Source organism: Aptenodytes forsteri, unplaced genomic scaffold (assembly GCF_000699145.1).
Source record: "Aptenodytes forsteri isolate BGI_AS27 unplaced genomic scaffold, ASM69914v1 Scaffold15, whole genome shotgun sequence".
NCBI lineage: Eukaryota > Metazoa > Chordata > Aves > Sphenisciformes > Spheniscidae > Aptenodytes > Aptenodytes forsteri.
In genome coordinates this window covers 2,118,459-2,132,045 of record NW_008795129.1, presented here as the reverse complement: position 1 = coordinate 2,132,045, position 13,587 = coordinate 2,118,459, and the positions used below count along the sequence as shown (strand labels likewise).

Sequence of the window (13,587 nt, the reverse complement as noted above, 5' to 3'; positions counted from 1 at the left end):
CTAGGCTATTTACTCTCTAGAAGAGAGGGTCAAGCAGGATCCCCTGAAAAGCCATTGTCTGATCTGGGTCGTCTCTCATACTTGGCTTATTGGAAAAGCGTCATATTAGAATACCTTAACTGCCACCATGAAAAACAAATCAGCATCAAAGGAATGAGTCGAGCTACTGGAATGTGTCCACATGATATTGCCACAACCCTGCAGCAACATAGCATGATAGATAAAAGAGAAGATAGGTCAGTGAATCTTGTAAAAATTTAAAAAATACTGAGGCAAAACACTCACTTTCTCTACTTACAAAACAGTTGATGTGAAAAATGTCTGTGTAAAATTCTGACTTTAAAATGAATGATAACCATCTTACTGAAGAAGTCAGTACGGCTGGGTCTTGCATAAGGAGTTTTTCTCCCTAAACAAATGGTGGTTTTTTGGATCCTCTCTCATGTTAATGGTTATTAGAAGGGTGTGGCCAGCTTGAAACATTTTCAGTGAAGAATTTTGTTTCATTCAGTATCATCTTCCGTAAGTACAGTTCCCGACTCTTGCTTTGCAAATATCTTTGCTTTGAATACTGGTGAGGGAAAAATTTGGGTTTGTGGGTGGCAGTCTTTCTCTCCGCACCCCCTTTTTCAATCATTACTGAATTCACACAAGCCATGGAATCAGATCAGCTCTACATGAAGTCCTCCTGCCCAAGGTACTGGGAATGCAAATGACTTTTTAAAGTTTCTATTTAATGTTACAATCAATGTTGAAAATTAGTGCACTGGGAATGTGAGTTCCTGTTTTGCGAGTATCTCCTTTCCTAATGATCTTGATTGATATTTTAGATTTTAAGTGGGTTGTGTTTGTTGTTTAGGCTTTTTTTTCTTCATAAAATGCCTTAAATGACTTTCAATGGTATTTGTGTTTCTGAAGATCTTTGTAATTCTTCCTGGATATTCCAATCGTAGAAACTTTATAATTAAGCAAAACTGCCTTACAAACAGTGGGTTGCCAAAAAATAAAATTAAGATCAGGAATAGCTCAGCCCCAGTAACTTTTATGTGCACCAGCACTAGCATTCAAAACTAGTACGTTTTGAACTAGTAAGAATGCAATTCTTCAAAAAGGGGATTGGCTTACAGGATGGTGTTACGAGAGTAGCAAGAGGAGTGCTGTCATTGCATTAAAACCATAACTTTCTGGTGTGGTTATTTATGGACAACCTGATGGGACAAAGGCATTTTAAGGGAGAATCAAATATGTATTCATTACTTACATGTAGCTTCTGCCCTGTCACAAATTATTATAGGCCCTGAATACTGACACCCAGTTAGAAGATAACGTTTTTTCATCTGTAGAATTCAAAATACTTTATGAACAAGGTCAGTTAGTCTTTTTTCACAGGTAGTAAAGCTTAGACAGGGACACGAACTGACCTGGCTAAAGGTATCTAGAAGGTCGGTGGCTGAGCCAGGAAAAGAAATCACATCTTTGAAATTCCTGCCAGACACTTACCTTGGGAATCGGGTATGGCTTCTTACGATTTCCTACATTTTGTTAATTTTTCTTGCATGTAGTGAAGTAGAGGTTTGTCACAATTCTGTGAAAAGGGTTCACCTGGATCTGATGGGGTTTTTTAAAAACATTCTCTCAGTGAAAAGCAATGTTGTCACTTAACCTACCTGATTTTTACAGCATTTGAAATCCTTGCTAAAAAAAAAAACCCAACATATTTTTTGTTGTTTAAAATTGTATAGTTCTTTGTCACAGGGGAATTTGGTGGGATATGTGCTAGTGTATGCTGTTATGTTAGTCTTTACCTACTTTTGGTATGCTACTTCATTTCATAGTAATTAGAAAGTTGTTTTCTACTGCATCAGCATAGGACTAAGGTACATTGTTATGCTTTGTTAGAAAATCTATGTTTCTAACTTGATTTCTTATCCAATTAGTTGCTGTCTTCAGTTGTAATATTAACGACTTTCTCACTCTTCACTTGATGATCCACACTGTTTTCTGTTTATGCTTGTATGTCATATTAAAATTGGAAATTGTTCTGGCAGTGACTGAAGTGCCAACACTAAACCTCTTGCATGGATTTAGGGTAGTCAACTATAAAACCTTTACTTTCCTCTCTGCCCTAGTGATGTTTAGTATTGAGCTTTCACTTCATAAACGGTTGTTTCCTCACTTCCTCTTCGTAAACAGTCAGTAGTGTAAGCATGTTATCTATGTGTGTCAGCTGATATTTTTAGTTTGGTGTATCCATTTATTTACCCATCTATTTTCACAGGTTATTGTGCAAAAGGATTTAAACTGTAGGAAAGCTGTTTAAGGTGATCACTTTATAAAATAAATTACTGTTTATTGGATTGTAGATTTGTAATTATTAGAAGGGAAAAGCTGATTTCAAGTCATATGGAGAAACTGAAAGCGAATCCACGCATCAATGAAGTAGATCCTGAAAGCTTGAGATGGACTCCTTTATTAGTTTCTAATGCTGCCGTTTCTGAAGAAGAGAGAGAAGCAGAAAAGGAGGTAATAGCTGAAACTTCTTATTCTGAATTTCCCTTCCTTTGGATTTCATCACTCTGAATATTCAACATTAGGCTGTCTTAAACAGAGTAGTTTTAACTTTGATCACTGCTTAGTGATAGAGGATACCGATACTATTGTAATGCACAATTTTTGTAAGCTGTACAGCAAGACGTGGTAACTTTGGGGGGATGAATATGAAAACTTAAAAAATGAACCACTTGTCATGAAGCTGTATTTATCACTCTTGAGGTAGTTGAAGAGCATGTAATCAGATCAAATTTGGTGCAGAGCTCAGGGGCTGCAGTGTCAATCGATTCTTTGTGTTATGAACTTGCTCAAAGTGATCCATGTCAGTGGGCATGTAATGTAGTGCTAAAGAACTTAAATCAATTCGCTGCATCATTAATAGTGCTAAATATCCCATGAAATGCAATCTTCTTTGGTTTGTTATCCTAACTGTTGTAAAGGAGCTACTAGATGATTCAGCTGAAATGTTGTTGCTAGGTTAGCCAGCGGTGCTAATCAGGGTCGACTTATTGTAACTTTTTAGCTGAATGTAAAGGATATGGCTAAGTAAATGCTGTTTCAGTGACCCGTTATTTTAACCTCAACCCTTCAGGCTGAGCGTCTGATGGAACAAGCTAGCTGCTGGGAAAAGGAAGAGCAAGAAATATTCTCCACGAGAACTAATAGTAGGCAATCACCTGCAAAAGTACAATCTAAAAATAAATATTTGCGACCTCCATAAAGTGTGGCAGTGGTGGGGGAGCGAGGGCAAGCCACAGAGCAATCTAAGGAAAGCAGCGAAGAGGATGGCGGGGATGAGACTCAGCAAAGTTCGCCTCCCCGGCTGACAAAGCCACAGTCACTGGCCATAAAAAGAAAGGTGTGTTACTTCAATGGTTTGGTTTAGTCATTCATCTCTGATTTCAATCAAATCGTTATCATCGAAATAACAATCTGTTTTTTTATGAACACTTACTAGACTGTTTCAATCCTTCCTATAGCGTTTGGACACTGAACAGCTCCTGTCTTCTCTCTTTTTTTCCTCTCCATCCAATTTTTCATCTTTTGGATTTTTCACAGAACTGTAAAGTACCAGTGACACACAAAATCAGAATTTCCTGTTAATTTTTAAACCAGTGATTGCCCTCTGCTGTTTGGCATTGGTATTGGTTCAATATTTTAATGGTTCTTCCTTTTTTCATTTTAAGATGGAGTCCAGCTTGTGGGGTTTGTCTTTTTATTGTTTTTAATATAGGAACTCCTTAAAGGGGAATACTGTTTTTCGAAAGCAAACGCTGTTAAAACAGAAGGGTTTTTTTAACCCATATTCTTCTAATTTCCAAGAGATTTAAATGTTAAAATCTGATTACTGCAGCATTTACGTAATTCTTAATTTTGTTTGAAAAATCAACTGTTTGAATGGTTTACATTAGTAAACTAAGCATCCCAAAATTTTAAAGCACTCAGCGTATGTATTTAGGTGTCTCTGGTGAGAATTAGGGAATTGAGTGTCCCTTTGTTTATACTTTAGATGAGCAAACTTTAACTATAAATCTGTGAGAATGCAGAATAATAGAAATATAAACTGTTGAACACTTTTTTTTCTTCATAGCAGCCAACTGTAGGATTCTTTTAGTGTATTGTTGAGACCATGTGAAGCTTGAGGTGCACTTCCTTTGCTGTTATCTGTTTTTCTATATACATACTTATTTCTAAAATAGCAGAAACCAGAAATGTAGAAGAATAAACTTTGATACTTGTGAAGGTTGTTGGGGAATTATAAATCTACAGAGGAAAAATGTGTAAGTACAGTTTATGTAATATTTTTATATTATTTGACAGAAGAAGGTAAAAGTCACTACAATATGTAGAAAATTCTAGTCTTAATTTTCACCTACAAAAAGGTTTGTACATGTATAAATACATACCTGCTCTAACTGTAGACATTTTACTTCTATATTCTGTCTACTTTTGAATTTGATGCAATGTAAGGGGTTTTTTTTGAATGAGTAAATAGATTACTGTAAACTCACTTTACAAAAATTTATTTATTTATGTCCAGAGTAAGCTAACAAACAGGCATGTAGGAAGAGTTATATTTGTGGAATTATTTTTCAGAGACCTTTCGTACTGAAAAAGAAAAGGGGCCGTAAACGCAGAAGGATTAATAGCAGTGTTACAACAGAGACAATTTCGGAAACAACAGAGGTGTTGAATGAGCCGTTTGATAACTCAGACGAAGAGCGTCCCATGCCGCAGCTGGAACCTACCTGTGAGATGGATGGGGAAGATGATGACTTGAAGCCTGTGATTAGAAAAGCTTTTGAGTATCAACCTGGGCAGCAGAAACAGGAGAAGGAGGAGGAGGAAGAGCAGAACAAGGAGGAGAAAGATATTCATTGTTACAGGAGTGATGACAATTGTACAAGTAAGCTGAAAATGTTCTTATATCTTCACAAAATTAATTTGTCAGGTGGCCTTCAAAGGCAGTGTTTACTTTTGTCATAAATCTGGAAGTTTTTAACGAGATGTATTTAGCCATTTTGGTCTTAAAATCTTACGATCTTAATAATGCTTTCTGCTTAGAGATGCTCCTGGAGCCATTAATCGCACGTAGTTTATTAAAATTCAGTGGTGGCATCAGACTTCTTGTTTTGTTTCTATTGTGTTTACTTCTTTTGTTATTCCTGACCCATTAATATTATAATCTGGTTTTTTGTGTTCAGAAAACAAATGTTTTCCAATCTGAAGCACTGCAATCCTTGTCGTGTTGCCAAAAACAACTTTTATGTCCCTGCAACAGGGCATTTCATACTCAGTAGAGCAGGGGTATCACTGGAATATTGTCTAATATTGGTTTTGTATCCTTTGTAAAGGATACAAGCAAAAAGTAAGATTTGATTTACACAAATATCTTTCTATTCAGCATTGTTGGTAATTCAGTGAAACACTTGTTGTTTCTGGGGCACAATATGTCCTCAGCACTGGGGTCCCTATTTTTTTCACCCAAGAAGAGAGGGATAGTTTTAACTGTGTTCTTTCAAAGCTGCTTATCTAGTTTGATTTCAGGGATATTTCCTGGCAGAAAAGCTAATGGATGGATAGCGAAATAACTAATGAGCTATTCTGAACGTATATTCATCCCTTGACCTCCTGGCTCTCAAATTACACTTACAAGTTTTAATTCCAGAATGAATGACTGGATTCTCGGGTATATATATATTTTTCTCTAAGAAGCTAGTGGGTACTATTTCAGTATTTTCATAATTGCATGGGAAGTTTTAATCTTTGCGATCCTCAGTTGAGGGATCATGCACTGATATCTATTTTAAACAGCTTTTGTGCGACTAGAGCAACCATGCTTACGAATGTTGGTGCTGTTACAAACCGGTGCACAGGTACATTAGAATATTACCGCTTTTTCCTGCTTCTCAACAGAAATGAATTAAACTAATAGTAGCAAATTCAGAGTGTTCCAGCTATGTTCCAGTGGTCAGGTTTGCACTGCTTTAACTAGACTGATACTGTGTATTTGTCCATGGACCATGTCATCACATTAATTGACTGTAGGAGTGTTATAACACTACAGTGAGAGGCAGAACTTGGCAAAGGAGTATCGCTGAAGCCGTTACACTCCCAAATGCAGCATGTTATATCCTGAGAATTCTTCCTTTTTCTGGTGTATATGTGAGTGGTATCTGGGGAGAGAGGAGAGGAGTGAATGTGTTTGACTATTAAAAAACCCTACCCAATGGATTAATTTAGTATTCTGATGCACTCTGTGTTTAATTTCAATTATCTTTTGGCTTTTGTCATGTATTGTGAGCTGTGTCATGATATGCTGCCTATGAGAAGATAACAGAATGAATGACCTTTTTTTCAGTGTTGGTACTAAGGCACGATTATATTCTTACTATGCCTTGTCCTCCAGAATGGCCAAACAGGGAACTCCAGGCTCTCGTGTTACTACTATCAAAAAAGATGAATATGCATTAGATCAATATCTATATAAAGTGATGGCATACCTCTATTCTAAAAACAAAGGTTGATAATCCAATATTTGGAGAATATTTTTACTTTAGTTTACATGTCTTGTGATGTAAATCTCTGGGATTCTTCTAGTGTATAAATAGTGTTTCTGATGGTCACTGTTAAAAGGCCACCAAACAAGAACAACTTTACATATCTGTGTAGTGTGTTTCAGCTGTAGATATTATGTCATTCTACTGTGGTTTGAGATCTGTTTATAACTCTTGTTCCAGAGTTTCTTAATACATTTTGAGTTTATAATTACTTTTGGGATTATGTTTGAAAATATTGATTAGTTTGTGCAAGCTAAGACTTTTCTTTTGTCTCTATTTATTGCCTCCCAAAGATAATACAGAGGATGCAGCTGTATTGGAAGAAAGCACTAAAGACAATCTTGAACCTTTAAAGAGTAAGCAGGGTTGGCCCAAAGGAGTTAAGCGTGGTCCATCTAAATGGAGGCAAAGCAAAGAAAGAAAACCTGGCTTTAAGCTTAATTTATACACTCCACCCGAGACTCCTATGGAGCCTGACTATCAGGTGCTGGTGGAGGAACAAAAGGAAGTAGCTGAAGACAAGCCCTGCTCAGTTCCTGCTGTTACGGAGGAAGCGATTAAAGAGCCTGTTGAAGTATTGCCACCGCCAGATGATGAGGTAAAAGAGGTAGAACCTGAACCTCTGCATCCACCCAGTGAACCCTTTGAAAAACAAGAAAATGATACGATGAAAGCTGGGGAAGAAGAAAGCAATGTAGAAGAAGGTGGAATCAATTCGAAAGATCAAGAAAAAGACAAAGCAGAAGAGGTGTTTTTGCAAAAAGAGGAGTCTGTGCATTTGGATGATCAGGAGGAGGAGGATGATGATGACGAAGAACCTTCTCACAATGAGGATCATGATGCAGATGATGAAGACGATAGCCACATGGGTTCAACAGAAGTGGAGAAAGAGGAATTGCCTGGTGAAGCTTTCAAAGAAATGCTGGAAACACAGCAATCTTTTTTAGACGTAAATGTTCAAACTGGTAATTCAAATCAAGAGGACTTAATGGATTGTGGTGTTGACCTTGCAGCTGATGAGTGTGAAAGTGACCAGAAGGAACTTGCTCCAGATTCAGACCCGGTGCCTGAATCTGATGATGATCATACAGATAACAACCAGGACCAAAAAACTGGTGAAGAATTACATTCCGATTTCAAGGGAGAGAGTACTGAGACCATGGAGATTGACTCAGAGACAGTTCAAGCAGTACAGTCTCTAACCCAAGAAGCAAGCGAACATGAAGATACGTTTCAGGACTGTGCAGAGACTCAAGAGGCCTGTAGAAGTTTGCAAAACTATGCCCATAATGACCAAAGTCCCCAGATGACCACACTGGATGATTGTCAGCAGTCTGACCACAGCAGCCCGGTTTCATCTGTGCACTCTCATCCCAGCCAGTCAGTTCGTTCTGTTAATAGTCCAAATGTTGCTCCTTTAGAGAACAGCTATGCTCAGATCAGCCCAGATCAAAGTGCCATTTCTGTGCCGTCTCTACAGAACATGGAGACCAGCCCAATGATGGATGTCCCTTCAGTTTCTGATCATTCGCAACAAGTTGTGGATAGTGGGTTTAGTGACTTAGGGAGCATTGAGAGCACAACAGAAAACTATGAAAACCCAAGCAGTTACGATTCTACAATGGGTAGTAGTATCTGTGGAAACAACTCTTCACAAAACAGTTGCTCGTACAGTAGCCTTACATCTAGTAACCTAACACAGAGTAGCTGTGCAGTGACACAGCAGATGTCTAACATTAATGGAAGCTGCAGTATGATGCAACAAACAAACATCAGTTCTCCTCCCACTTGTAACGTAAAATCTCCCCAAGGTTGTGTTGTTGAAAGGCCTCCAAGCAGCAACCAACAGTTATCCCAGTGCAGCATGGCCGCTAATTTTACACCACCTATGCAGTTAACTGAAATCCCCGAGACTGGCAATGCCAACATTGGATTATATGAAAGAATGGGGCAGAGTGAATTTGGAGCAGGGCATTACTCACAGCCATCTGCCACCTTCAGCCTTGCCAAACTGCAACAGTTAACTAACACGCTTATGGATCATTCTTTGCCTTACAGCCATTCAGCTGCTGTAACTTCCTATGCAAACAGTGCCTCTTTGTCCACCCCCTTAAGTAATACAGGGCTCGTTCAGCTTTCTCAGTCTCCACATGCTGTTCCTGGAGGACCCCAAGCACAGGCTACCATGACCCCGCCCCCCAACCTTACTCCTCCTCCCATGAATTTGCCACCTCCCCTTTTGCAGCGTAATATGACTTCATCAAATATTGGGATATCCCACACCCAAAGACTGCAGACTCAGATGGCCAGCAAAGGTCATGTTTCTGTAAGAACCAAATCCACGCCTCTGCCACCTGCTGCTGCAGCCCATCAGCCACAAATTTATGGGCGTGCTTCACAGACTGTGGCCATGCAAGGGCCTGCGCGGACCTTAACAATGCAGCGTGGTATGAACATGAGTGTAAATTTGATGCCAGCCCCAGCTTATAATGTCAATTCAGTGAACATGAATATGAATACCCTTAATGCTATGAATGGTTATAGTATGTCCCAACCGATGATGAATAGTGGATATCACAGTAATCATGGGTATATGAATCAAACACCCCAGTACCCTATGCAGATGCAGATGGGGATGATGGGAACTCAGCCATATGCACAGCAACCAATGCAGACAGCACCCCACAGTAACATGATGTACACTCCTCCGGGGCATCATGGCTACATGAATACAGGCATGTCTAAACAGTCTCTTAATGGATCCTACATGAGAAGGTAGGCCCTTTGGAGAGACAGACTACCAAACTGGCATATTGGATTGATCTGCACAAATATCTTTTGGAGAGTACGATTTCAAAACCAGCAATTGGTGTGAATGCAAAAACGTTTGTTGGCACCATTTAAAAGCTGTATGCAGCAGAAAGCCTTATACAAGTTTTTCTTTTTTCTTTATTTCTTGTTTTGTTTTTTTTGTTTTGTTTTTTTAACTTTGTGGGATTTAACTTCTCTTTTCTTTTGGGGGGAATTAGGTGGTTTTCCACTTTTTGTTTATTTCATTGAGCTTGAAGTTCTCTGGAAAGGAAGAACTCTTTCTATGAACTGCAATTACACAGCAGCTGATGGTTCAGAGCCATTTTATGTGCCTGCTCCCATTAAAAATGTGGATAAATAGACTCCAAAACTATCAGACAGTACTGGATCGTGAGCTTTTTCTCTCTCCTTTCCCCACATGTAAATGCCTTTTAGCAGTTCTTTTATTGTATTATTTTGTTTCTGAAGGTGACACTTCCGCATGCCGCTAATGTCTTTGTTAGTGACAGTGCATTTTGTAGTACTGTACAAGTGTTGTGCTTAACAGTAAGCCATTTCTTAATTTTTTTGCCTTGATTAGGTTACCCTAGTTTGAGGGGTAAAAAAAACAGAACTATATTTTTGTTAATTATAAAACTTGTAAAAAATAATAAAAAAAAGCTGCAAAAGCTATTCACATTTTGGTTAGTTCAAAGGGTTTTATTGCTGTATGTTTAGTGTAAAGTTGAGACTCTTTTCCATTTTTGTGACCAGTTTCTTTGGGGCTGGGGGTAGGAAAAAAGGCAGCTTTCTGTTTTATAAATACTGTTATGTTTTTTTGTTGATTGAAACATCTCAGTGTTTATTTGTCAAGTTTTGAAACATTTTCATATATGTCCAAATACTTGGCAGGATTTAAAAAAAAAAGTAGTGAATTTGGTGTAAAGTTGCTATTTTATGGAAATGCCTCTAACTTTACATTTTCTTTCCATCTGTAGATTTTTCTATCCTTATAAAATATTGGAGTTATTTTTTAAGGGAAAAAATAGAGCAGTAGCGTGTGAATAGCTCAAACTAAGCTTACAGATCGCATGTAAAAAGGCAAAAGTTATTTGTGTCTGTTTATATTGCTTCCTTTTTTGTAGCCTTTGTACCTGTACAGAGTGACTGTAAGGGCCGAACAGAAGAGGCTTGATACATGTAAAAATAGGACCCAGTGACACTCTTGTATTTATCTGTTATCTTTTTAGTCAGTCACTTAAAAAAAAAAAAACACACAAAAAATATATTGCTTCCTTTTTTGTAGCCTTTGTACCTGTACAGAGTGACTGTAAGGGCCGAACAGAAGAGGCTTGATACATGTAAAAATAGGACCCAGTGACACTCTTGTATTTATCTGTTATCTTTTTAGTCAGTCACTTAAAAAAAAAAAAACCACACAAAAAAACCCCACCCAAGAAACAAAAATAAAAACTGCAAAAAAACACCCCCCCCAAGCTGTACATTTTAACATAAAATAAATTATGATGAGCCATTTTTAGCCTCTTGTGTCTTGTCATAGTTTGATGTTGCATGGGAATTACCTCCTGAAACAGTGTTTGTTACAGTGCTCTCACATGCTTGATCTAAAGCCCATTAAAGTTGATGGGGTTTGGATTAGGCTGTTTGAGCCTAAGTGTAGGTTACTCATCATAATTGCATACACCTTGTGAAAATAAAGAGTATCTAAGATTATTTTTTTTAATAATCTTAATAAAATATTGAATAAATATGTATTTAATACATTACAAGGTTGTCAATATTTAATGTATGAAACTTCTTTCCTATAGAAAGTGTTAATATATGTGTAAAAGGGTATATGATAGTAACAGACATGATGTTTTGGACTGTATCTTAACGATAGAATTGTAATCTCTTCCTTTGTCATTGTTGCTGGTTTACAAGACGATACAAATCTTGCATTGAACCTCCGAGTTCTGTGTATATGCATGTATATGTGCACACACAAACACATACACACATATATGAACACTTCTAGCAATAGAAGGTCTGTAAAACTCAAGAAGGCTGTCTACGTGGAGCTTGTGAATGGACCAAGTTCACATTGGGTGCGTGTGAATCTGCACCAGAAAAAAAATCCTTGTAACAATTTGTCAAAATGCTTCTAATGTGAATGTTTCCACTGAATCCCCCCTCTAGCCCACTGAAACTGCGGGAGGGTTGGTAGCTAAGGTGAAAGGATTGGTCATCTTGACTGAAAACTGTATGTCCCCATTCCAGTATATAAAGCAGCTTTATAGGTGATATTTTATATGCTCAAAAGTCAGAGAAATACGTATGTATTTAAATAAAAACCTTAGTGTGTGGCATTGCCAAATCAAGAAATGGATACTACAGATTTATGCGCATAACCTGTTCAATGTTAATATGATGGGGCAGCAGTCTAAAATAGTGGATCTGAATGGGAGCTAAAATTGCTGGTCAAATGGTAATTCAGAGTAACTTGTATTTTAGGAGTTCGGAATGCTGGAGAAGGAGAGCACAATATAACAGATCTTTGTTCGTGCACTTACACTGTCAAATTTGCTTTTTGAAGGCAGAGTATTCGTAGTACTTAAACTACATGTGTGATTGTCTTCACAAAGTCACTGTCACCTTTTTTTATGCGTAGGAAAAGGGAAGGTGAACTCAACACAGTTAACATGCAGCCTTCGAGTGTGTGTAACTAGGACCTTGTATCTTTGTTGAATAATTGCCTCTCAAAGTAGCACTATGTTTTGTGATCTTTCATTTGTATGTTTTACAGTGAGTGAAAAAGGCCTGGGTCTTTATCCACTGCTGTTTAGCTTCAGGTTTCCAAGCCTGTAACATACAGGCAAATCAGACCTTCTTGCCATTTCTGCATGTGCTAACCTGAAACGGAGCATCCTGACTCCAGCATATTGCTAAAATTCTGTATTTGCAATACATAGATTAAAACTTGGGTGGAAAATGATGTATTGTGTGTGCACAACAGGCAAGTTTCCAATTTTTTTTTTCTTTTTTTTTAATTTCAGAACTGAATTCCTTTCAGGAGGACAAATGGCTGTCCTACATCTTTTCTCATAGTGACTATTCAGCTGTAAATTGCATTACTGCACTACAATTTCTGTTTTATAAGGCGGCTGTCTTTCCTTGACAGATCTACCTGTTCTACGTATTGTGTGGCCATTGCAGTGTCAGTTTTGACTGTGCTATAGCACTATCCCAGCTGAGAATTAGCTCTTTTCTTTTAGTATCTCAAAAGAATTCACAGAGTTGCAACAGATGATTCTTGTGAAATGCAGGAGGTCTCCCTGCCCATGCAATCTTAGCCTTTGGGTTGACAAATGGGATACTTCACACCACTAGTGATTTGCAAGAATGAAATAAACTTGCCTCGTTCTGCGTGTCCATTGCTTGCAGACCTGGCTTGTAGGTGAAGTCAGTGCTGCTAGCACTTGCTAGTTAGCAACTTGCAATGGTTGCCTACTTTGTGGAAGCTACGTGTTCCAGCACTTTTGCCTTTTTTGATTTAGTCTAATTGATTCTGGGAGAATGGTAGGGAAAAAAGCTGGGAAGTAAATAAGTATGTTTACTTCAGAACTGCTTAATTAGCATAGCTGTACCAGCAGAGTGCTTCAGGCAAGACCTGGTTCTAGGGAAGATACTTGTCTTTGGAGCAGAACCTACTTCATCTGGAAGCTGCCAAATCACAGTACTCCTGAAAGCTGCACTCTAGCCCTTTAGCAAAAAATGGTAAGTGTTGTCACATGAAAGCTGCACTCTAGCCCTTTAGCAAAACAGGAATGGTAAGTGTTGTCACGCTCTGGCTACCTCATCTCCTAGCAGTGGACAAAATATAAGTGATTTTTGACTAACTTTGTAAGAAGCTGTGTGATGTAAGTGGAAACAGAGGACTTCTAAATGTACAAAACTTTCATGTTAGATCACTGTCTGTGTGGTTTGAGTTTTATAAGCTATTTAATTTGTCCATCAGGCAGACGAGTTGATGGAAACAAACTCCATTTAAATACAGTGTGGTAAATAGAAAGACTGGGCTTGGCAATTATCTGTAGTGCTGAGGGTGATCCTATAACAGCCTGTTCTGTAGAGACTGACACCTATAGGAGCAAACAAACTGACCAATGTAGTAAAGACCTATGAC

General features: G+C 38.1%; 1 protein-coding gene across 1 annotated transcript in view; it reads left to right on the top strand.

Annotated features, from left to right (window-relative positions):
• Positions 1–10,685, top strand: part of KAT6B (lysine acetyltransferase 6B) — a 118,888-nt gene extending 108,203 nt beyond the window's left edge. Inside the window, 5 exon segments of the mRNA XM_009277646.1 lie at positions 5–236; positions 2,364–2,523; positions 3,143–3,409; positions 4,648–4,957; positions 6,905–10,685. Coding sequence (XP_009275921.1) covers positions 5–236; positions 2,364–2,523; positions 3,143–3,409; positions 4,648–4,957; positions 6,905–9,390 — 3,455 coding nt within the window. The 3' untranslated portion in view covers positions 9,391–10,685.
• The last annotated feature ends 2,902 nt before the right edge of the window (positions 10,686–13,587 follow it).